This window comes from Chrysemys picta, chromosome 22 (assembly GCF_011386835.1).
Source record: "Chrysemys picta bellii isolate R12L10 chromosome 22, ASM1138683v2, whole genome shotgun sequence".
NCBI lineage: Eukaryota > Metazoa > Chordata > Testudines > Emydidae > Chrysemys > Chrysemys picta.
The window spans coordinates 3,220,425-3,242,704 of record NC_088812.1 but is presented as its reverse complement, the minus strand read 5'-3'; the positions used below and the strand labels follow the sequence as shown (position 1 = coordinate 3,242,704).

The window sequence follows — 22,280 nt, the reverse complement described above, 5'->3', positions numbered from 1 at the left end:
CAGTCTATGGCCCACTTTACACAGTTCAGCAGCGGGCTGTAGGGTACATAAACAACTAACCACTACAAACAGAAAAAGCAAGATACCGTAGATTTTAAAATTTATTCATGTAAGTAACAGAAGGGATACGAGATCAGCTGGGTTCAACTGTGGGCTACTGTGAAAGAGAAATTTGGTAACAGGAATGCTAAATGTGTCTTACAGCTGGGGAAACTGAGGCCCAGAGAGTTGCCTGCAGTGGGTCCGTGGCAGAGCCAGGAATTTAACCGTGTTCTGAGCTCCAGCCCTGTGCAGTGGACAGCATTGCTTCAACTTGGATAACGTTTAGCTCAGTAGCTACATTGTGCAGATGCCCGTTGGACATGTCCCATGACCTGGCTGTGCATGAAGATTCAGGTTTTTATGGCTTCAGCACAGCTTTGTAAAGAGAAGAGAGTTCTCCCAGCATGCAATAGTGCAGCCATTCAGATAATTCTGAGAAGCAAGTTAGCTGAACTTGGACATCCAGTGGAAGGAGAGATGAACCACTGATGAGTGAGACTGCATTTCCACCCTGTTGATACAGGCAGCCTTTCCCACACTGGTCCTGAATTTACACTCAAGGAGAAAGCAAGCAAGCCAGCTCCATGCATCGAGCAGCCAATCCATCACCACAAATCCACTGACTTTTGTTACATGACAATCCACTTCACAGAAGTTTCGCTAATTTCACCCTCTCCCATATCCCCAAAATACAAATGCAATGCTGGCAAAGACGGTCCATTACCGGGCCTGTCTCCTTGACCCTTTACTGCAAACAGAGCGGAAGAAGACCTTCTCCCAGATTCTGCAGCTTGAAAACCAACTAGCTGATTTGGGAGCGAATCGTATTGTAAAGTAAGAAAGAATCAAGGAGTCAGCCTGAAGAGCTACATTCAGATTCTGTATCACACCAGCAGCCTCTGGCTTGTGACTTTTTTATCTGGAGAACGAAAAATCTTTTTATACAAAACGATCATTCTTCCGCCGTAGTGAATTTAAGGCTGTTGCGAAGGTGATTTAGGCCTCCTCCATACTGGATTTATTTGCCGACGGTGAAAGACTGAAGTCCGGTGATTGCTCTGCCAAGGATGAGAGCGTGGATATCATGCGTGCCTGTGAAGCAAAGAGAAATGGGAACAAAGATCTCACTGGGAAGGGGAATATGCCATATCAGTATAAGGCACCTTTATTCCCCTTCTGTCATGTCCACACTAGTGGTTGTACTCATATAACTATACTGGTAAATGAAAGTCACCCCTCCCCCCGCGACAAACACCATTATCTGGGGGTAAAACCTGTGTATAGACCAGGCGTAAATCATCAGATGCTAGAGGATGGGCATGATCCAAGATTATCCATCCAACAGTGGCAGGGGTTGCTTCCCCCGGAAGGTGAAGAAAGGCTGCATTAGCGATGAGCAAAGCAAATCACTAAAATGCAGCCACCTCTAGGGTGGAACATGGCAGCTGTTTCAGCAGCGTACAGCAATGGCAAACAAGAAAGCAGGGCAGGAAGTGAAGAACATCATATCCAGTTGGAGCTGTAAGCCCCAACGTGACACAGGGACATTGGATTGGAGGGGAGAATGCCTCCTACTGAGGCCTGCCCTGCTCCCTGAAGCACAGCACCCCCTAGCATCCTGCTTTGTATCCCTTACCTCCATGGTCCCGAAGGAGCTGGGAAATCCCAGGAACTTTCATGGCATTTGATACAAAGGTGTATGGGGAGATTTACCTTCATAGGTATTCACGGCCTCCAGGTTCATGACATGCCGGATGACATGGTATTCGTCGGCAATGCCGTTGCCCCCCAGCATGTCCCGGGCCTGGCGGGCAATATCCAGTGCTTTGCCACAAGAGTTCCGCTTCAGCATGGAGATCATCTCGGGGGCGGCCCTACAGCGACAGGAGCGATCAAGGGCACTGGGGTGGAAGGACAATCTCCCCGGCGGAACCAGAGTTTGTGTCACGTTGGCACTAGGCTGAGACCCAGCAGCCTCGGTTCACACTGGGGAGACCTAGCAGCTTGGCCAAAGGGGAACGGCCTGTTTTTCTCTAACCATGTGGGCTGGATCAGAACCAACGCTCCTAGAGGGGAATAGGGCCCCTTTCCCCACCTGCATGAGCCAGGCAGTCCCCGAACTGGGGGCTGGATTGGAGCCATTGCCTCTTAGAAGGAAAAGGCCCTGTATGTCACACCTACAAAATGGGAAATGATGCCTAGGAAGGAGTACTGCGGAAAGGGAGCTGGGGATCATAGTGGATCACAAGCTAAATATGAGTCAACAGTGTAATGCTCTTGCAGGAAAAAAAAAAGCAAACATCGTTCTGGGATGTATTAGCAGGAGTATTGTAAGCAAGACACAAGAAGTAATTCTTCCACTCTACTCCGCACTGATTAGGCCTCAACTGGAGTATTGCATCCAGTTCTGGGCACCACATTTCAGGAAAGATGTGGACAAATTGGAGAAAAAGTCCAGAGAAGAGCAACAAAAAATGGTTAAAGTTCTAGAAAACATGAGCTATGAGGGAAGATTGAAACAATTGGGTTTGTTTAGTCTGGAGAAGAGAAGACAGAGGGGACATCACAGTTTTCAAGTACATAAACGGTTGTTACGAACAGGAGGGAGAAAAATTGTTCTTCTTAATCTCCGAGGATAGGACAAGAAGCAATGGGTTAAATTGCAGCAAGGGCGGTTTAGGTTGGACATTAGGAAAAACTTCCTGTCAGGGTGGTTAAGCACTGGAATAAAATGCCTAGGGAGGTTGTGGAATCTCCATCATTGGGGATTTTTAAGAGCAGGTTGGACAAACACCTGTCAGGGATGGTCTGGATAATACTTAGTCCTGCCTTGAGTGCAGGGGACTGGACTAGATGACCTCTCGAGGTCCCTTCCAGTTTTATGATTCTATGTCATTCCACAACACCTTCTGCCACAGTCCCCCCGAGCCTGGGGCTGGATCAAAGCCAGTGTACCCTGGAAGGGTAAGACCCTGGATCCCATTCTCCACCCCTGAGTCAGCCAACCCCCTTCTAGCTTTGCAGTCTAACCCCCAGAATAACTTTTTGGTTTAGAAAGGCAGGTACATACTTGTCTTCATCCTTTAGCCTCCCCAGCTGCAGGCAAGCTTGTAAGCCAATGGTGATCTCGGTGAGCATATCAGCCAGCTTCTTCTGAATCAGCTGGTTCCTAGCCAGCGGCACCCCAAACTGGATCCTAGGGGAGGACAACTTAGTTAGGAAACCAAGGAGCAAAAGTCACTTAAAACTCCTGGGGCAGATCCACCTCTGGTGACTGCCTTCAATTGGAACGGAGCATTGTACTAGGTCTATTAGGTAGTGCCTGAAAGCCCCATCCAAAATCCCCATTGTGCTGGGCACTGCCTAGACAGAGCGAGAGAGGGGCTCTGTCCTGACAAGCTCCCATGGTGGGAGGGGAAACCAGGGCCCGGAGAGGGGAAGGGATGTGGGACACCTGGGTTCTGTCCCTGATTCTGCCCAAGTCACAGTTCAGTGCCTTATGCACTACACTGTCCTTGCTTCTCATCTGCCTTGATCTCTGCCCAGCGAAGCAGAGTTCCATCGGACGCTCTACGGCGGAAAGTTCTTCCGAGAGCTAGAACGCTTCATATATACTGCACGTAATCGGCTGGTGGCACAACTGGACAGGAAAGAGCTAGTGAGCCCCATGAAAGCCCTTCACTGCTGGACTCCACTGTGCTCTCCCACAGCTGACCGCTGGCATTCACCCCAGTGGGTTCGGGAAGGGGGCTGGGAGTCAGGACTCCTGGGTCCCATTCCCAGCTCTGCTACTGATCCACTGTGCAACCTTGGTCAAGTCACTTAATCTCTCTCGCTCAGTTTCCCCTCCTGGCAAGGACTCTCCCATGAATGCAGTGAGGTCTAAATTAATCAGTGCCTTTAAAAGAGGCAGGCAGGATCCCCCAAACCTACATGGAGCTTCCACCCACCCCAGGGACAAAGAGTTCTCCTCCTCCCCCACACAGCCATTACCTGTCCAAGGCATACTGCCTGGCTGTCTCAAAGCAGAATTCAGCAGCTCCGAGTGCTCCCCAGGCAATGCCGTACCTGGCGTTGTTCAGACAGCCAAACGGACCCTGGCAGGACACGAGAAAGAGCCTTGATCATTAACCTCCAGGCAACGCTGCCAAGGAGGAGCACATGACCTCTGCTCCTGCCAGTCCCCTGCGTTAACAGGGCAATAGGATACTAGCTTCCGCGGCATTGTCTGTCTCTGCCCAGAAGGATTTGGGGACCACATTTCTAAGCACAAGCCCATTGACATCCATCAAAACTGACCTGTTAAAGCCACAGGAACGGCTGATCTCTCCAACGGAAGCTCCCTTGACAGTGGGGGCTGTTTTATACCTGCGATCACTCACCCCCTGCTGAAATGTTGTTCTCTACCCCAGAGACAACTGCAGCTACTTATCCAAGGGTCACTTGGCCCTGTGCTGAAATGCAGCTGCTTCTGGGGTGGGGGCAGGGCACAGCAGCTGTTTTCATCAACCACACAGCAACCATGCCCAAGACAGGACGCGAAGAAGAATCCAGCAGTCGATTGCTTCCTATGGTTTGGGAAGCTGAAGGCAACTGCCAAGGTGAGGGTCAGGCCATGACACCTGGATTAACACCCGTTTAAAGGCCATTCCCTTGCAGCATAGTGCCCCCTAGCACCGCACTGAAGTCAGCATTGGCTCGATGGGGAAAGCACCCCCTGCTGGCCCCCCTCCCCACAGCAGCTGGAGTCTCTCCTCCAAGCAGTGTCCCCAGCCAACCCTGCTTAGGCCGTGAGATCATGGGGAACTGAAGAATCAGCTGGGGGGAGAGGAGGTTAGACTTACCGCGAGCCCAGAGACATGCGGCAGCAGGTTCTCCTCCGGCACCTCCACGTCCTCCATCAGGATCATGCCGGTGGTGGAGGCCCGCAGGGAGAACTTGCCCTCGATCTTGGGCGTCGACAGGCCCTTCATCCCCCTCTCCAGGAGGAAGCCCCGGATCCTCCCATCCTCGCACACGGCCCACACCACGCAGAGATCCGCCAGGGGGGAGTTGGTGATCCTGGGAGGAGACGTGAGACCCAGCTCATCTCGGAGACTCCCAGAGCTCCCCCCCACAAAGGAAGCAGGACGGTACCATCCAAACAGGGAAAACGAGCCACGGAGGGGAGATGTGAAACACCCCAGAAACTCAGTAGCAGAGCCAGGGATGGAACCCAGGAGTCCTAGCTCCCAGCCCCACCCCACCCCGCTCCAACCACTGGACCCCACCTCTCTCCCAGAGCTGGGGATAGAACCCAGGAGTCCTAGCTCCCAGCCCCACCCCACCCCGCTCCAACCACTGGACTCCACCTCTCCCCCAGAGCTGGGGATAGAACCCAGGAGTCCTAGCTCCCAGCCCCTCTCCCTGGAGAGGCCCAGGATTGGCTTAGCCAGGGGAGCAAGAGGGCAGGGCTGAGATTATCGGGGTGCAGCAGTTGGGGCGGGGCTTGCTCAGCTCAGGGCAGGGTGGCAGTGAGACCAAGGGCCTGGAGTGTGGGTGGCTGCTGAGAGCCATGGGCAGGGCTCACAGCCGGGCTGCCGGGGCCTGGCTCTGTCTCACCAGGTCTTGGAGCCGTTGAGCGTGTAGGTCTTGCTGGCCGGGTGGTAGCGAGCCCTGGTCTCCATGCCCCCGGGGTCGCTGCCGTGGTTGGGCTCCGTCAGCCCGAAGCAGCCCAGCAGCTCCCCTGTGGCTGAGGACAGCGAAGCCAGTGGGCTTGGGCTGGAGCCGCGGCCCCTCTGCCCCGACCCTAAGCCCAGGTCCTGCACCCCCCCAGTCCTGCACCCCTCCCCTCAATTCCCACCCCAGGTCCTGCACCCCCCCTCAATTCCCACCACCACTCCACTCCTACTCCCCACCCAGGTCCTGTACCCCCCCTCCAATTCTCACTCCCCCACCCCAGGTCCTGCACCCTCCACCAATTCCCATCTGCATCCCGTCCCAGGCCCTGCACCAACCCCTCCCTCCACCAATTCCCACCTGTCTTGCCTCCCTCCCACCAGGTTCCTGCACCACCTCCCCCACCCCATCAATTCCCACCCCGCCTCTCATCCCAGCCCCGAACGACCTGCCCCAGCTCCTGCACTGCCCCTCAACCACCAGACACTGCCCCCAACCACTTTTCTCCTAGGTTCCCCCCAGTTCCCAAGCCCCTACTCACCCCAACACCCTCCCCCTGGGTCTCGCACTGACCACCCCACTGAAGCCCTCTCTCCTTCCCCCAGTTCCCACATTCTGCCCCCAACACCATCCCCATGGTTCCCACCCCCGAGGCGATACCCAATCCCGCAGTTGCCACCCCTCCCCCTATGGCTCTCACATCCCCCGTCCCCAACACCTACCCTGCCCCCAACTTCCGCATCCTCCCTCCCCCGACATTCTCCTCATGGCTCCTTCACCCCCAGTGCCCCCCACTCCCCTGTCACCCCACTCCCTGTGTGCCCACCCCAGCAGACCTTCCCCACCCTGTGCGCTGAGGGCCCAGCCTCCTGGGTGCCCACCCCTGTCCCAGCAGCCCGCCTCCATGGGGGGGAAGGGGGCAAGTCCTTCCCCCTCCCGCCAACCCCCGCTCCTTCCACGTTACCCCAGCAGAGAGCATTGTAGGAAAGAACCATCCCAGCATCCTCTCTGCTCTGCCAGCTGGCCAGACAGTAGGGGACCAGCTACGGGGGATGTCTACCAGCACTGGAGCCAACAGCCTCCCAGGTGGATCCACGCTTCCTCTCCTAGCCAGTGAGAGCCCCCACCTGCGCCTTTCACTCACCCAGACGGGGCAGGTATTTCTGCTTCTGCTGCTCCGTCCCGTAGGCGTTGATGGGGTGCATCACCAGGGACGACTGGACGCTCAGGACCGAACGGTAGCTGCTGTCCACTCGCTCGATCTCCCGAGCCAGCAGCCCGTAGGCCACGTAGGTGGTTCCGGCACAGCCGTAACCTGAGATGGGCGCAGAACGTGGACAGGACACACAGCAGCAGCACTGGTCCGAACCCCGCCCTGGGTCAGTCAAGACTGGAACCCCCTCCCCGCCTGAGGGTCAGCTGGGGAACGGCTCCCCTCAGCACCTGCTACCCCGTATGCCAAGGGCTGACGGGGGCCACGCAGGCTGAGCTCCGACATCCACTCTCCGGGCTGAGACACGCCAGTAGGGGGCACTGTGTGCGCTGGGGATAGTCCATGGGCACCTGCTGCCTCCCAAATGGAGCCATGGGGGCTGCATTGCCCGGGCACAAAGCCACAGGATTAGAGATGCCACAGCCGCCGCTGGAGAATCGGCTCCCAGATACTGGGGGGCCCAATTCAGCACAGCCATGTGGTCCCTTCCTGCCACGCAGGCTGGTGCAAAAGGGCCTCGGGACTGGTGCAACCCCTCCCCCTCACAGGGCAGGAGGCATTGTACCCCCCTCAGCCACAGGGGGCATCCCAGGTGGGGCAGAGGTGGGTGTGGCCTGGGCAGGAGGGGGCATGACTGGGGTGAACATGAAGGCAAGGAGGGGACGTGGCCACTGCACAGTCCCAGGTGAGCACAGGTCAGCTCAGCTCTCGGGACTGTCCCTAGGGGTAGCCAGCCTGCTTCAGGAGAGCTCGCAGGGGTGTGTCCCCCATTCCTCTGCCCCGTGTCAGCTGGCGAGATCCCTCCCTGTGGCGTGCCAACCTCTCCCTCCATGGCACACACTGTCCTCGAACTGAGATCCACTCCAGGTCCCAGCCAGTGACCCGCCCAGCCCTGGCCGGAGGGGACCTCCTCCTGGGTCCAGCTCACCTTTGATGGTGGAGCCCAGGACTCCCAGCTCCCCCAGCTCCGACACGATGTCCCGGTGAAAGACTGGGAAGAGGAGACACAGAAGTGTGTCTGTGAGTGCCAAAGGCAGAGTCACCGTCCTCTGCCCTCCCGCCGGCAGCTCGGGACTGGGAGCTCCAGCCGTGCAGCCCACCTGGCTCTCCCCATCCCTGCAACCCCACCAGGGGGGTTAATCTGCAGTTCCCTCCCTCAAATGCATTTAATTCAGGCATCCACTGGCCCCTGAAGGAGGCTACAGAAATACAGGCATGTTCCGATCTCTGTGAGCTCTGGGTAAATCTGGAGTCACTCCCTGTCTACAACGGGGTCAGGGCCGGATTCTGATCTCGGATCCCCTGGGGCCACGGAATTTAAAAGAGCAGAACAGTTGGGAGAACAACGGGCGGCATCTGGATCTGTAAATCACCCCCAAGCACCTCTGGTTTGCATGCAGCCATGGCACGGTGCCATGGCACGTGGATCTCTGGGCCGGGCGGGTCTGGGCACCGCTGCCACAGACCGGACGCAATCGGACGGCTCCCGGTGCTAGCGGTTGCCGTCAGCATCTAAACCCTAAAGAGCTTCCGGGGGCAGAGGCACGGGTTTTTGGAACGGTCACGGGTTCTATCCCCGGCGCTGGCTTCAGGCACCTTCATTCCGGTTGGCCATGACAATTCGTGGCATCAACTTCTCCTGGCAGTAGGTGCGGAAGGAATCCCGGATCATGAGCTCCTCCTGGGTTAGCTGCCTCTCCAGCTGCAGGGGATCTCGCCAGTCAAACTGGGCTCCCGGGGCTGGAGGAAGACAGTCAGAGCTGGATGCACACCTAACAGCTTCAGCCCCAACCCCTACCCCTACCCCTACCCACGCAGGGAGAGGGGAAATGACAAGCCAGGTACCTCATCTTCTCAACCCAACTTCCCTCCCTCTGGAGGCAGATCACAAATGGGAACATTATTCCCCAAAGTAAAGCGTGACGGGTATTGACTATGGGGCGGGGGAGCCCAGGGCTGGAATAGCAGGGCGGCGGGTCAGAATTGAGAGGCATCAGCAGTTGGGCATGGGATGGAAGCCATTCACTAAAGCCGATCCCTGCCCAGCCTTTACTGGAATCAAATTAATAATACTCCTAGTTCAAACCAATGCTTTTAAACCCCTGATTTACAGGCACTGTCAAAAAACCCAAGCGCTGCCCTCTGGCTGTTTCACTTTCTGCTACTGATGGATTCGTAGAGGCGCTCGGACCCTGTTCTCCAGTTTCGGTGGCTGTCCCAGGGTAAAAAAGTCCTTTCCAATAGGAGCTGGGGGGGCGGGCGGTTACCTTTCACGGGCTTCTCTCGGGCCTTTGTTTCTTTTTCTGGAAAAGCAGACAAGAAGCCGGGCAGGTGTGTTATTTTATCCCTGCTCCGCTGAGGACGCAAAGCAGAAATCACTGGATCAAATCTCTACCCTGTGCCACGCTGGAGGCAGCCCCTTCTGGGCACCCCATTACCTGTGCCAGCTTCTTAGCCCTGCCGAGCTAAAAAGCCAGGGATGGGGAGGTGGGGCTGTGACAGACTCAGATCCCCCATGGATGGGGGACTTGTGACACCAGTGGGTCCATGGTGGTGGGGGCACATACTTCCCCCATAGCTCCAGCCTCCCCACACCTCTTTTAAAAAATATCAGCATGTAGGGGGTCTGGCTCGGGGGTGCTGCCAGAGGCTGCTCCCGCCCCTACTCACCCTTCTGTGCCGCTATGGTGCCCTGGGGCCGGATAGCGCCGACCCCCGCCACGCGGCATCTGCGGCATCTCAGCAGCCCGGTCGCCACGAGTCTCAGAGCCATCTGGGTTTGCTTCTAGTCGGGAAGGGAAACGGGAGAGGGGCTGCTTAGGGGTGACAGCCAGACACACTGATAAATCACGGTCACGAGGCAGGGTGTAGACGGGTCCCGCTGATCGTGTAAGCATGTACCCCGATGTATCACCTGAACGCTGTAACATGGTGCGGTCTCCACGACAAGGCAGGACGGGGTAGCTGTGTTGCAGCCGGGTCCCTCCCATGGGTTCTGGTGCGTGGACGGGACCCACAGCACCGCTTGTTGCTATGCTAAGGGGCAGGGACGGCCCAGACACACAATCCACACTGGATCTCTGAGCCAAGCCCCACCTCTGGGTGGGGAGTGGGGTCTAGTGGTTAGGGCGGGGGGGCTGGAAGCCAGGACTCCTGGGTTCTGTTCTTGGCTCTGACTCTCCTCCCAGTACAGCTCCCCACGGATTCGGGGTGGGGCTCTGCTAATGGACCCAGCGCCAGGATCGGGGCCTTCGTTAGGTTACAAGCCCCGGGGGGGGGGGGGGTGCAGAACCTGTGCATTAACCCCCTGGCTGCCAGCCCCCAGCCCCTTTGCTTTAGCTGCCGGGGGGGAGGGGAGAGGGCCAGGCATCGCCCAGCTGCGGGAGCCGGGGGCGGGGGGGGGCCAGACCGAGCCCAAGGTACCACGGAGGCCTCAGCAAATGGGACCCGGGAGCTGAGCTAAGCAACCCCCCCCGGAGAGCGCCCCCCCCCAGGCTGCCCCTGCCACCTGCACCCGGGCTGGGGGGCGGGGCTGATCAAAGAGACCGACCCCCCCCCCAGCACAGAGCGACTCACCTGGGGGGAAGGGGCGGTTCTGAACCTGACCAAAGGGCAACCAGGGAACCCTTTGGCGTGACGTCAGCAGGAAGGGGGCGGGGCGACGCGACATCTTGAGTGTGGCGGAAGCGAGCGAGATTAACCCCTTGGTGTCCCCCTGGCTCAGCAGCGAGGCCGCAGCGGGCGGCAGGCCGGGCACATATTGCCTGTAACAGACCGCATCATGCGAGCTCGCACGTGCCGCACTGGACACTCCGGTGCATGCTGCAGGCAACCCCTGTGTGGCGCCACTTCTGCCTGCAGCTACACGTGGGTGAATCATCTGCACGCCCGCCACAGGCGCATGCCGGCCACATTGGTCTGCAAAAACTGCATGCATGCAACCTCAGGGTGCACGCAACGCCCACGTGCAGCATTGGCCTACACAAACAGGGGAGAAAGCATGCATGCAACAGGTGCATGATGGCCACCTCGGCCTGCAGCACCCCTGGGTGCATGCAGCGTTTGCACGCAGACTCGGGGGAGAGGGGTTGTGCATGTAACTGCCTGCTTGCACAGGCCGCTTGCCTCATTAAGATGCACACTACATTTGTTTGCAACATCTGCATGCAGCATCTCCGGGCTGCCAACTGTTCCTGCAACAACTGGATCCTTCTGCGGCTGCGCCGGGGGTGGGGAGATTTGGGGGTTAAAAAAACAGTGGGAGAAATTATCAAAGGGGAGGGGGGAAGAGGGAGGGAGCGGCACCCCGCCTTTCACGGGGGGGGGCGTGGTTGATTTACCCCTCCGTGATTGGCCACCGAGAGGAGGCGTGCGAAGGAGCTTGAGCAACACGAAAAATGATACAGCCACGTGTGGGGGGCGGGGGGGGAGGAGCACGTGGTGCAGAAACAGCCCCGCCCCCGCTTCCGACGTGAACCGCAGGCAGATAAAGTGTATTGGGGGGATCAAGAGTAAATGTCTCTCCAAGCTCCGCCCCCCAGAGCAGGTGGGGGCTGTGATTGGCTGGAGAGGCGGACACCCCCCCCCACCCCACCAGCTGCAGAGTCTAGCCTGGGGCATCTGGACCACTGGGACCCTGCGTCCAACGGGTGGGGGCCCATTGATGCTTCTAACCCTCGCCCCCTCCCCAGGCTCTGAAAGCCCCCCCCCATCCTACAGGGAGAGCAGGGGTCACACACACACACACACACACACACACACAGAGAGCCTGGACAACCCCTCTCCCCCAGCTCTACTGGTGCCCCTCACTCCCGACCCGCAGCCCCTGCCAGCCCAGCCCTGGGCTCCCCCCACCCCGGACATCTGTGAGAAGGCACCTTGAGGAAGGGACCTGGGAGTTAGAGGAGGGGAGCGGGGTCTAGTGATTACACCGGGGAGGGGGGGGCTGAGTGTCCTGGACTCCTGGGTTCCCACCTTTGTCACTGACTCACTGGGTGACCTTGGGCAAGTGACTTGCCCACTCTGTGCCTCAGTTTCCCCAGGGAGATGATACCAATCTCTCTCCTGGGAGCGCAGGGAAGGCATTTGGCAGTGGAAGCCCCCAGTGGGAGGGGAGCGACCCTGGGTCTCTGCCCCTGAGCACGGGGGCAAGGGGGCGTTTCTCAGAAAAACCCTTGCGGTTGGAATGTGGAAAGAGCACAGGCCCCACTTCCCCAAATTGCTGGGGGCGGGGGGGCGGGGAGGATGGGCAGACGACGCAAACAGCCTGATAAGGGAGGTGAAAAGGTCCCCGTGACATGATGCCACCAGCCTGGGAGGTCACGGCCCGGGCAGGTCGTGCCCTAAACCAGCCCAACTCTCTCCTTGTTTATTTACTCTCTGTGAAATGGGCACATCTGCAACCAGCCCCATTGTACCAGGCTCTGCACAGACCCTGACTGAGATCGGGGCCCCCTTGTGCCGGGCACAGACACAGAATGAGCGACAGTCCTTGCCCCAAAGAGCTCACAGGCTAAATATACAGAAGGTGGGAGGGGAAACTGAGGCACCGTTGGGGGGAAGGGACTGGCTCAGCATCATGAAGCACATCAGGGGCAGAGCTGGGAATAGAACCCAGGTGTCCCAGTCTAGGCTGAAGCCTGGCCGCTAGGCCAAGCCGCCACCCTGCCAATCTTCCCACCCACTTTTTAAAAGACCCTTTAACTCTTTCTTGCACAGAATTTCTAAACCCAGCAGAATCCAGTTTGCCTGCTCAGAGGCCCATGCGAAGGGTTGCCCCTTCCCTCAGAGAGGGGGGGCTTTGAGAGGGGGGGTCCAGCTGAGCTCTAATGCAGAGAGGTACAGGGAGGCGGGAGCTGCATGCAGTGGAGAAGGCTCTTGAACCCAGAGATGCTGCCTGAGTCAGATGAGAGCCTAAGCCCTGAGCCTCAGCAGGGGGAACTGCGCTGTGGCAACTCAGTGAGGTGTTGACTCTGAGCCCCACAGCTCTGGTGGCCCCTGCTTGGCATAGGAGGGGAGAGGCAAGGGATTGTCTCCCAAGCAGACACAGCCTGGCTGCATAGGGAAGTATGGGGGACCCCACTACTGCCACCAATATCTCTCTGGGAGTGGGGGTGAGGTCGGAGGGGAGCTGGGTCCCTATGAGGCACGGGGAGATCTGTTGGGGGGCTGTATGGGGGGGAGCTCTCCCTGTCACACCACCCCTCACGGTGGGGGCATCCCAAAGGCAAAAGGCCAGAGGCAGTGCCGGCCCCGAGGGCCTGGCACCTCCCGCCTGCCGCGTGGTCTGTGCTTGGCAGGGGTCATGCCCTGGGCGGGGGTGCGGCTGTCACATGGCTCGTTGCGGCAGCAGGGACATGGGCCAGAGGAGCCACAACCGGCCGGATTTGGGGAAAGAATCACTTCCCCTTTTCTACCCGCCTGGCCCCTGGCAGGGCCTGTGTGTGCAGGGGGCACAGCCCTGCTGGTGCCCCTCACTCCCGACCCGCAGCCCCCAGCCCTGCCGGTGCCCCTCACTCCCGACCCGCAGCCCCCAGCCCTGCCGGAGCCCCTCACTCCCGACCCGCAGCCCCCAGCTCTGCCGGTGCCCCTCACTCCCGACCCGCAGCCCCCTGCTCTGCCGGTGCCCCTCACTCTGGACTCGCAGCCCCCTGTTATCCCCCCCCAGGCTCCCCCGCTCAGATCTGCCACTGTCCCTCAGTCCCAATATGCAGCCCCCTGCTAGCCCAGAACAGGGGACTGGGAGTCAGGACTCCTGGGTTCTATTCCTGGCTCTGTCCTGACTTGCTGGGAGAGCTCAGGTTCGGTTTCCCGCTCTGCATCATGGGGATAAGGATCCCGACCCTTTCCCCAGCGTGGGATCGGGGTCGGGTGGGTGTGAGGCAGGTCCCTGGCGGCCCCTCGAGCGCTCAGAGCTCCTGGCAGGGCTCTGATCTCACAGCCCCCCTTCCCCTCCCCCCCGTGCTAATCAGGGCTCACACATGGCCTGGTGCGACTGGAGCTGCAGATTAGCGCCCAGCAGCCCCTAACGGCCATCAGCCCCAGGACCTGGGGGAGCTGCTGGGGGGTGTCAGAGCAGCTAAGGGGGGGAACCTGATCCCAGCTCCCCACCTCTGTGCAGCCATTGCCCTGGGGCTGGGATCCCCCCCAGACCCCTTGGGAGGCTGCAGGCGCCGTGGCGGGGGGTTAGAACCGACTGGGCTGAGGCCTAGCGAGCTCGTCTCATGCAGGCGTCAGGTCATGGCTGCTGGGCTGGGAGGGAGAGAGGGAAACACTCATCTGCCCCCTTCTCTGTGCCCAGTGGGGCAGGGGGAGAGATGCAATGGCTTCTGGGATCAGGGGTGAGAGTGAGGCTGGGGGTAGGCAGAGGGGACCCCCGGGGGGGCTCCCCACTGAGGTGGGAATCGGGTATGTTGTTCCCCCCCAGCGCCTGGCGGGTCAAAACCCATCGCCAAACTCCCAGAGGCCAAGGCGCCCCCGGACTCAGACCCAGGATTTGGGGACGTGAAGCTGACCCAATCCCTCCCCCGCTCGGTTATTCCAGCCCTGGGCCCCATCCCAGCTCTTTGGTGCCCCTCAGTCCCGACCTGCAGCCCCGTTCTAGCCCTGCCTTCGCTCCCCTGCCCACCGGGGACTGATCCCCCATGTCTCAGCTGGAAAGTTCCCCGCTGCTGGAGCAGATCCGGGGGGTTTATCTCCAGCTTTGTCCCGGTATCAGAGCTGGGGCAGGCGGCTGGGCCGCGCTGGGGCAGGCCGATAAAGCCCAGGTGGATGGTGATCTACGTCCGCGCGCTTCCCCGAAAGCAGTGGGCCGGGTTTGGGGAAAGGGGGGTTGTCTCTGCAGGGAAGGCCCGACTTGGGGGGTCGGGGGGGGGGCAATGGGAGCCAGGGGGAGACGGAGCCACCAGGGAATAGGAGAGAAAATAGCTGCTTCAGTCAGTCAGGATCAGAACCCAGGAGTCCTGGCTCCCTGCCCCCCTGCTCTAACCACTAGACGCCACTCCCCCCCAGAACCGGGGAGAGAACCCAGGAGTCCTGACTCCCTGCCCCCTGCTCTAACCACTAGACCCCACTCTCCCCCCAGAGCTGGGGAGAGAACCCAGGAGTCCTGGCTCCCAGCCCCCCTGCTCTAACCACTAGACCCCACTCCCCACCCAGAGCTGGGGAGAGAACCCAGGAGTCCTGGCTCCCAGCCCCCCCCCCCCGCTCTAACCACTAGACCCCACTCCCCTCCCAGAGCTGGGGAGAGAACCCAGGAGTCCTGGCTCCCAGCCCCCCTGCTCTAACCACTAGACTGTACTCCCTTGGTTGGGGTCAGGAGGGTGGGGTTCCCTGAATCTTGTTTTATTTCTCAGGAAATTCTCAGCATTTCTGGTTCCTTGTTTCCTTTGATGAAATTCGAAAGGGGCTGAGGCCGGAAGAGAGAAAATAGTGCGGTATAAAAATCCAGGACAGGCAGGGTTAGGGGGACAGAGAGTGACGGGACTCCTGGTTCTCTCCTCAACTCTGGGAGGGGAGTGGGGTCTAGTGGTTAGAGCAGGGGGCTGGGAGCCCGGACTCCTGGGTTCTCTCCCCGGCTCTACTGCGTGACCTGTTCTGGGCCTGGTTTCACCCACTAGAACCTGTCTGGGGGCATGACAATGATTTGTATTTAGGTGGCACCTTCCATCCCCCGACCTCCTGTGATTCATAAACCCTCCTTCCCGCCTGGAGGCCCCGGCCCGGTGCTGTGGTGGGGGAGGCCCCTCGCCTCCGACCAGTCAACCACGAACCTTCCACGCTGCTCTGGTCGCTGCGCCTGTAGCAGTACCCCCATTTCACAGGGGGTGAAACTGAGGCACGAAGGCGGGGCGTGTGTGTGTGATTTGGCCAAAGTCACCCAGCAGGTGAGTGGCGGGAATAGTATGTACGAACTCTGACTCCCAGCCCCCTGTTCTGACCACTAGACCCCACTCCCCTCCCAGAGCTGGGGACAGAACCCAGGAGTCCTGGCTCCCAGCCCCCTCTGCTCTAACCACTAGACCCCACTCCCCTCCCAGAGCCGGGGAGAGAACCCAGGAGTCCTGGCTCCCAGCCCCCTGCTCTAACCACTAACCCCCACTCCCCTCCCAGAGATGGTGGGTGTCCTGACTCTCTGGCAGCATCCAGTGGCCCCCCAGCGGGAGAGGGCTACCAAATGGCGTCAATCATCCCTCCATGGGCAGCAGCCCCGGCTACTGATGGGCCTCACGAGGGGCACCTGGGGGCTGAGTCTAGCAGGTGCCGAGGCCTGGGTTGCTGCCAATGGGGGTGGGTGGGGGGCTCTGCCCCTTTATAAATCAGCCCCTGAGGGGGACAGAATCTGCAGCCGCTTTGAGATCCCCGGTAGGGGCCGGGGCATGAGATAATTTCCCAGCCCTGAGCTACCTGGGACCCCCCCACACACACACACTTCGAGTGAAATTAACCAAGTCCCCAGCTAGCCTCCCCCATGGGCCACACCCCTCCTTCTGATTGGCCTAGAGGTTCCCCTTATCACCTTGGCTAGCCAATGAGAGGGGGGCGGGAAAGAGGGAAATGTAGCGTTTGAAGGGGGGGGGAAGCTCTGCTCAGAGGGTGTCTCGAGGCAACCAGCAGCTGGGGGGGTGGAGGTGAGAGGAGCACGTGAGGGGGGCAGGGAGTTGGTTTACCCCCCCCCACCAGCCCTTGGGCTCTGATCCCCCCCAGCCTGGCTCTGAGCTGGGGCCCGGCTGGCCATGGCCTTTGCCGACGCCGTCTTGCCCTCCATCAGCAGCCTGGCCGGCTTCTGCCACTTCCAGGAGAAGCAGTCGGAGATCCTCAAGGTAAGGGGGGGCTGGGGCAGTATGGGGGGTAGGAGCTGCCCCTGACCTCTGGCCCTCGATGGATTTGCTCCAAGGGGTGGAACTTGTCGCTGCTTTACTGGTTGGGTGGGTGCCCGGGCTGCCCGCAGCAGGGGGTGTGTGTGGGGGGGAGGGTGTCACTCTTTTCCCTCCTCTCTGGTGTGGAGCTGCAGCTGTGCTGCTCCCCAGAGGTGGCTGCATTTCTAGGCTCTGTGTTTTTGGGGGGCAGGAAGGTTTGGGAGCTCTGTTGGTTTAGGCAGGGAAGTGATGGGGGGGGGGGGGGAAGAGGACTGTTCCTTGCCCCCACCCCGTCCAACCTCATCGCAGCTCTGCTGAATTGCACGGGCAAAGCAAGTCCTGCTCCGAGCCCCCGAGGGCCCTGGGGTAAGACCGACTGCAGGCAGGAGGCACCTGGTCGCTGGAGGAGGAGGTGGGGAGCCTCTTCCCTAGGGGGAGGTTTCACTGGGTGGTGGGTCCTGCTAAGCCACCGCATGTGGGGCTGTGGGGCAGGACGCCTGGGTTCCATTCCTAGTTTGGGGGGTGAAATCCCAGAGTTCACCTTAAAGGAGCTTCCAGTGAATGGTGCCCCTCCATCCCTGCAGTGTCCCTGCTATCCCAGCCCTGGCCCCCCCCCCAGCTCTGCCGGTGCCCCTCACTCTCGACCCGCAGCCCCTGCTAGCCCAGCCCTGGCCCCCCAGCTCTGCCGGTGCCCCTCACTCCCAACCCGCAGCCCCTGCTAGCCCAGCCCTGAGCTCCCCTCAGCCCTGCCGGTGCCCCTCACTCCCGACCCGCAGCCCCCTGCTAGCCCAGCCCTGAGCTCCCCTCAGCCCTGCCGGTGCCCCTCACTCCCGACCCGCAGCCCCTGCTAGCCCAGCCCTGAGCTCCCCTCAGCCCTGCCGGTGCCCCTCACTCCCGACCCGCAGCCCCCTGCTAGCCCAGCCCTGAGCTCCCCTCAGCCCTGCTGGTGCCCCTCACTCCCGACCCGCAGCCCCTGCTAGCCCAGCCCTGGGCTCCCCTCAGCCCTGCTGGTGCCCCTCACTCCCGACCCGCAGCCCCTGCTAGCCCAGCCCTGGGCTCCCCTCAGCCCTGCCGGTGCCCCTCACTCCCGACCCGCAGCCCCCTGCTAGCCCAGCCCTGAGCTCCCCTCAGCCCTGCCGGTGCCCCTCACTCCTGACCCGCAGCCCCTGCTAGCCCCCCCCGCCCCCCAGCTCTGCCGGTGCCCCTCACTCCTGACCCGCAGCCCCTGCTAGCCCCGCCCTATCTAATCACTGAGCATCAGCTGAGCCTCTGATCTGGGCTTTTTATTGAACCTGGAGAGGGGCTGGGCTGAGAGCAGTCAAACTCACTTCACTTGCGTGATGAATGTCTGTCCCCGGAGGGGGGCCCCACCTCTCCTTTAACATCCTGTCTGCGAGCCCCATCCCGGGGCGCTCTCCCCTCCGGGCAGTCGGCACGGCCCCGTCCCCCCGCTCCGCCAGGAGCTGCTGCGGGGTCCTGATAACCGGTTCTCTTATCTCTGGGGCCCAGCACGGCACAGCGTTGGAGCCGGTCCCATGGGCCCCACAGGCTGGGCTGGGCTCGGGGGAGGTTTGTGGCGAGTTGGTCTCTGGAATTTCTCTCCGTAAAACAAAACCTAGCTGGAAAAGGGGCAAGACGTGCTTAGTGTACGAGCTGAGGTTAGAACCCAGGAGTCCTGGCTCCCAGCCCCCTGCTCTAACCACTAGCCCCCGCTCCCCTCCTAGAGCGAGGGATGGAACCAGAGTCCTGGCTCTAACCACTAGTCCCTTCTCCCAATGTCTCCTCTGGCCTGATGGAGCCTGTTGGTTTCCTTTCTAGTGGTGGAAGGTGGAAGACGCCCTGGACCCCCCAGCGCCCGGCCCCACGGACCTGCCCCAGCCCCACAGCTCCCCGCAGCTCAAGCAAGAGGCTGAGGACTCCTGCTGGGACCTGGACTTCCTGCTCTGCAACTTCCCCAGCACAGAGGCCGGTGGCCCCGGCCCAGGCGGGGGGGTTGAGGCGGGGCCTGGGCTGTGCCAGCCGGAGGCCTACAAGGGGCAGAGCCCGGGCGGGTACACATCGGGGGCTGGGCTCCCGGGCCCCACCAGCCTGGTAGCTGAGTTCCTGTCGGGGAACGAGCCCCTGGGAAAGGGGGGAGCGGGCACCTTTGGGGGGCATCTGCCGGCGTATCCCTCCAGGCCAGACTGTGAGGCCCAGACCCCCGGCGGGTACGGGGAGCCCCAGCCCGTGGCCCTGCGGCATGGCTACCAGCTGACATACGGAGGCTATGCCCCGCTGGCCCCCGCCCTGCTGGCCCGGGGTGCCCCCTACTGCCAGCTGCCTCAGCCGCCCCCCTACGGCCTGGGGGGCGGCTACCAGGCCTTCTGTCACAGCCAGTACCAAGCCCGGGTCCAGCTGTACCGGGGCAGCCCAGCTCTGCCCTCCCCAGCGCCCGCGGGCTACCTCGGCCTCCTGGCACCGCCCGTCCCGCCGCCCGGGGAGCTCCCAGCCAAGCCCAAGAGGAGCCGCAAGGGCTGGGGCCACAAGCGCCCCACCAGCCACACCTGCAGCCACCCCAGCTGCGGCAAGACCTACACTAAGAGCTCCCACCTCAAGGCCCATCTCCGCACCCACACAGGTGTGTGTGTGTGTGTGTGTGTGGGGGGGGGGCTCTGACTGCACAGCCTGCACTGGCTCCAGTGTGGCACTGGGGGGGCTGATCTTAGGGGGTGGCATGGGGCGGGGGCTTGGAGGGGGGTGTTGCAGGGTGGGGGGCTCAGGGGATGCTGTGTGGAGGTTTGGGGCTGCTGTGGGGAGGACTTGGAGGGGCTGCTTGGAGCAGGGGGGCTCAGGAGGGGGGCTGTGGGGAGGTCTCTGGGGGGGGACACTGTATTGTGGGGGGTGCCGGGATGTGGGGGGGGGGGCCTCCTGATGCAGGAGGTGCTGGCTCTCTGAGACGGGAAATGTCCTGTCCCTTTCGGGTTGTGGAAAACGCCCGAGGCTCTGGTCCCTGCATCCTGACCAGGCCCTGAGGCAGGGGCTTTCGTTCTGCCTCCCTGCACTTCCCCCGCAGTAGGTACGGGGCCGTCACTTCCTGTCCTAAATGTTTGATGGGATTACTGTGCGGCTGCTAAACAGCCCCTGCGCTCCACCCCAGAGGTGGCTGCATCTCAGTGCTGGATCCCTGTATAACCAGTCGTCGGGCTCCACCCCAGAGGTGGGCGGGCTGGCCTGAGGTGACGTTCCCTCTGTTCCCGGCAGGCGAGAAGCCATACCACTGTACCTGGGAGGGCTGCGGCTGGAAGTTCGCCCGCTCGGACGAGCTGACGCGCCACTACCGCAAGCACACGGGGCAGCGCCCGTTCCAGTGCCGGCTGTGCCAGCGTGCCTTCTCCCGCTCCGACCACCTGGCCCTGCACATGAAGAGACACATGTAGTGACTGCACCCGGCTCTGCCTGCACCACGGACCGGAGCGGCCGCGCCACCAGTGTAGCCCCGGGCACGGGCCTGTGACTGTCACGGACGCTCAGGGCCAGACGGGCACTGGTCAGCAGCAGAATTGGGGTGTGGGGGGGTTAAGGCTTCTCCTGTGGGGAATGGACCTGGGGGGGTTGTGTGAGTGCCCCCCCTCTTTGAGGCACCAGCATGATTTGGGGGCTGGTAGTTCCCCGGTGGGGGGAGGGCAGTGGATGCACAAACTCAGCTTGAGGGAGGTATTGTGCTGATCCATTGTGTGTGTTGGGGGGAGATTGGTTGATCCTGGATCTCCCCACTTCAGCAGCCCCCCACTTCTTTGTCCAGTGCCAGCTGCTTCCTTGCAGTGGGGAACCCCTCCCCTCCTGGGGTTGCCTAGAACCCCTCCCTCAGGGATCTGTCCTGCCTGATGGTACCTGCAACTCACCCCCCTCAGAACCTGGCCTCTCGTGAGCAATGCCTAGAACCCAACCTGCCTGTGCTGGTGGCACCTAGAACCCGACCCTCTGGAGATCCCTCCTTAAAACCCCACCCCTATGGGGTCCCCTCTTGCAGGGGGGCTGAGCAGGCAGCACTGAGAGGGGCGCCCCCTAGTGGCAACGAGCCCTTTAAGCAGCTCAGACTTTATAAACTGCAAGAGGTGGGAGTCCAGCCTCTTTCCCCCGTAGGGGGCGCTGGCTTTGTTCTGGCCCCGGGGCAGGGAACTGGCTGGCTCGGGGGTGGGGACTGGGACATGAGGCCTTTCCCCGCTCGGGGGCGCCGGCTCTGACTTACTTTAATCATTAAAGAACCAGATGTAATTTCCAGCTCCATGAAATGAGTTTGTGGGTCTCCGGCCCATTCCCCTGAGCCTCCTGCCCCCCTCCCTGCCCCACTGCCACTGCAGAGGCTAAACTGTTATAATCCCTCCCTCGGGGCAGGGGTGGGGCTTGGGTCTGGCCCACGGGAGATGGGTGAGGAGAAGCAGTGGGGGGGAGGGGGGCCGCGGGTGAGGAATTCTCTGAATGAACTGGCTCCATTCAGAACAGCTGCTGGCCCTGGCCTCATCTCACAGTGGTAGCCGCCAGACCTCCCAGCTCTGCATATACACGTTGTGGGACTCTTTGAAGGAATAAATTTACGCCGTGAGTGACTCTTTGCAGCTTCGGGGACCCAGTTCTTCTCTCTCCAGCCATCAGTTCTGTAATTCAGATGCCTGTGTCCAGATTCCGTTTCTGTTCAGTGTGTTTCTCCCCCTGCCTAGTGTGTCTCATATGCCCTATACTGCTATCAGTGAATAGGGATTCCCCTTGCTGTGTCTTCCATGCAGACTCCACATCCCAGTGTGTTTGAACCTCTAACCCAGGACAGGGTTGAAATGAAGTTATTTTTCCCCTGGCTCTTTGAAAGTGTGTCCTGGCGGATTGAAAAGTAACAGCTGCAGGGGAAGACTCTGCCCAAGTGTCACAGAAGTGCTTACCCAGGTTGGGGTCTCTGTCAGGCTGGGTGTTGCACAGTGAGGAACAGCTCCTGCTCTACATTGCCTCAGTTTCCCCTCCCACCCTGTGTTTCCGAATGTGAAAGGGACTTGCCCCACTCAGAGAGCGGGTCCGTGGCAGAGTGGGGAGGAGAATCCAGGAGTCCTGGCTCCTGCTAGGGGGCCCTGGCCATTCAGCTAGGCAGCCTCCCAGAGCCTAGTGAATACGATTGAATTTTGTTTAATGGCTGCAGGGGGGCAGCGCCTGGGAGGCTGGGTGCACAAGGGGTCCTGGGCTGAGATTGGGGCCCCTGGCTGCTACCATAATGCACCTAATAAATCATGTACCGCACCCAGCACAATGGGGTCCTGGTTTCTGACTGGGGCTCTCGGGTGCTATGGTAGGTCCCTCCCCCAAGTGGCTTCTGCCCTGAATTCCCCACCTGCCATTTTAACTGAAACATCATCACCCCCCCGCTAAGCGCTCTCCTGCCCCCCCCCCCCGGAGGGGCTCTCCGGCTAGTTATGAGCCCCGCCAGCGGAGAGGGGCGTTTCGGAGCCCCAGGGGAAAGCCGCTCCCACTGCCACACTATCAGCTGG

At 60.7% G+C, this 22,280-nt stretch overlaps 2 protein-coding genes across 4 annotated transcripts; one reads left to right on the top strand and one right to left on the bottom strand.

Moving 5' to 3' along the window:
* Positions 1-88: 88 nt before the first annotated feature.
* GCDH (glutaryl-CoA dehydrogenase) lies at positions 89-18,170 on the bottom strand. Of its 3 annotated transcripts, none has more exons than XM_065575585.1 (12): positions 18,099-18,170; positions 9,584-9,698; positions 9,181-9,216; positions 8,510-8,653; positions 7,842-7,904; positions 6,845-7,015; positions 5,644-5,773; positions 4,887-5,103; positions 4,036-4,139; positions 3,113-3,238; positions 1,756-1,916; positions 89-1,134 (listed from the first exon to the last, which is right to left on the bottom strand). In XM_065575585.1, the coding sequence occupies exons 1-12, from the start codon at positions 18,153-18,155 to the stop codon at positions 1,061-1,063; spliced, it is 1,398 nt and encodes a 465-aa protein (XP_065431657.1). In that variant the 5' UTR covers positions 18,156-18,170; the 3' UTR covers positions 89-1,060. The 3 variants fall into 3 exon arrangements, with proteins under 3 accessions (XP_065431657.1, XP_065431658.1, XP_065431659.1); XM_065575586.1 differs by lacking the exon at positions 18,099-18,170 and adding an exon at positions 10,490-10,789; XM_065575587.1 differs by lacking the exon at positions 18,099-18,170 and adding an exon at positions 9,828-10,491.
* On the top strand, positions 16,043-21,382 carry KLF1 (KLF transcription factor 1). Its single transcript, XM_065575588.1, has 3 exons — positions 16,043-16,734; positions 18,589-19,387; positions 20,011-21,382. The coding sequence occupies exons 1-3, from the start codon at positions 16,648-16,650 to the stop codon at positions 20,184-20,186; spliced, it is 1,062 nt and encodes a 353-aa protein (XP_065431660.1). The 5' UTR covers positions 16,043-16,647; the 3' UTR covers positions 20,187-21,382.
* Positions 21,383-22,280: the final 898 nt, after the last annotated feature.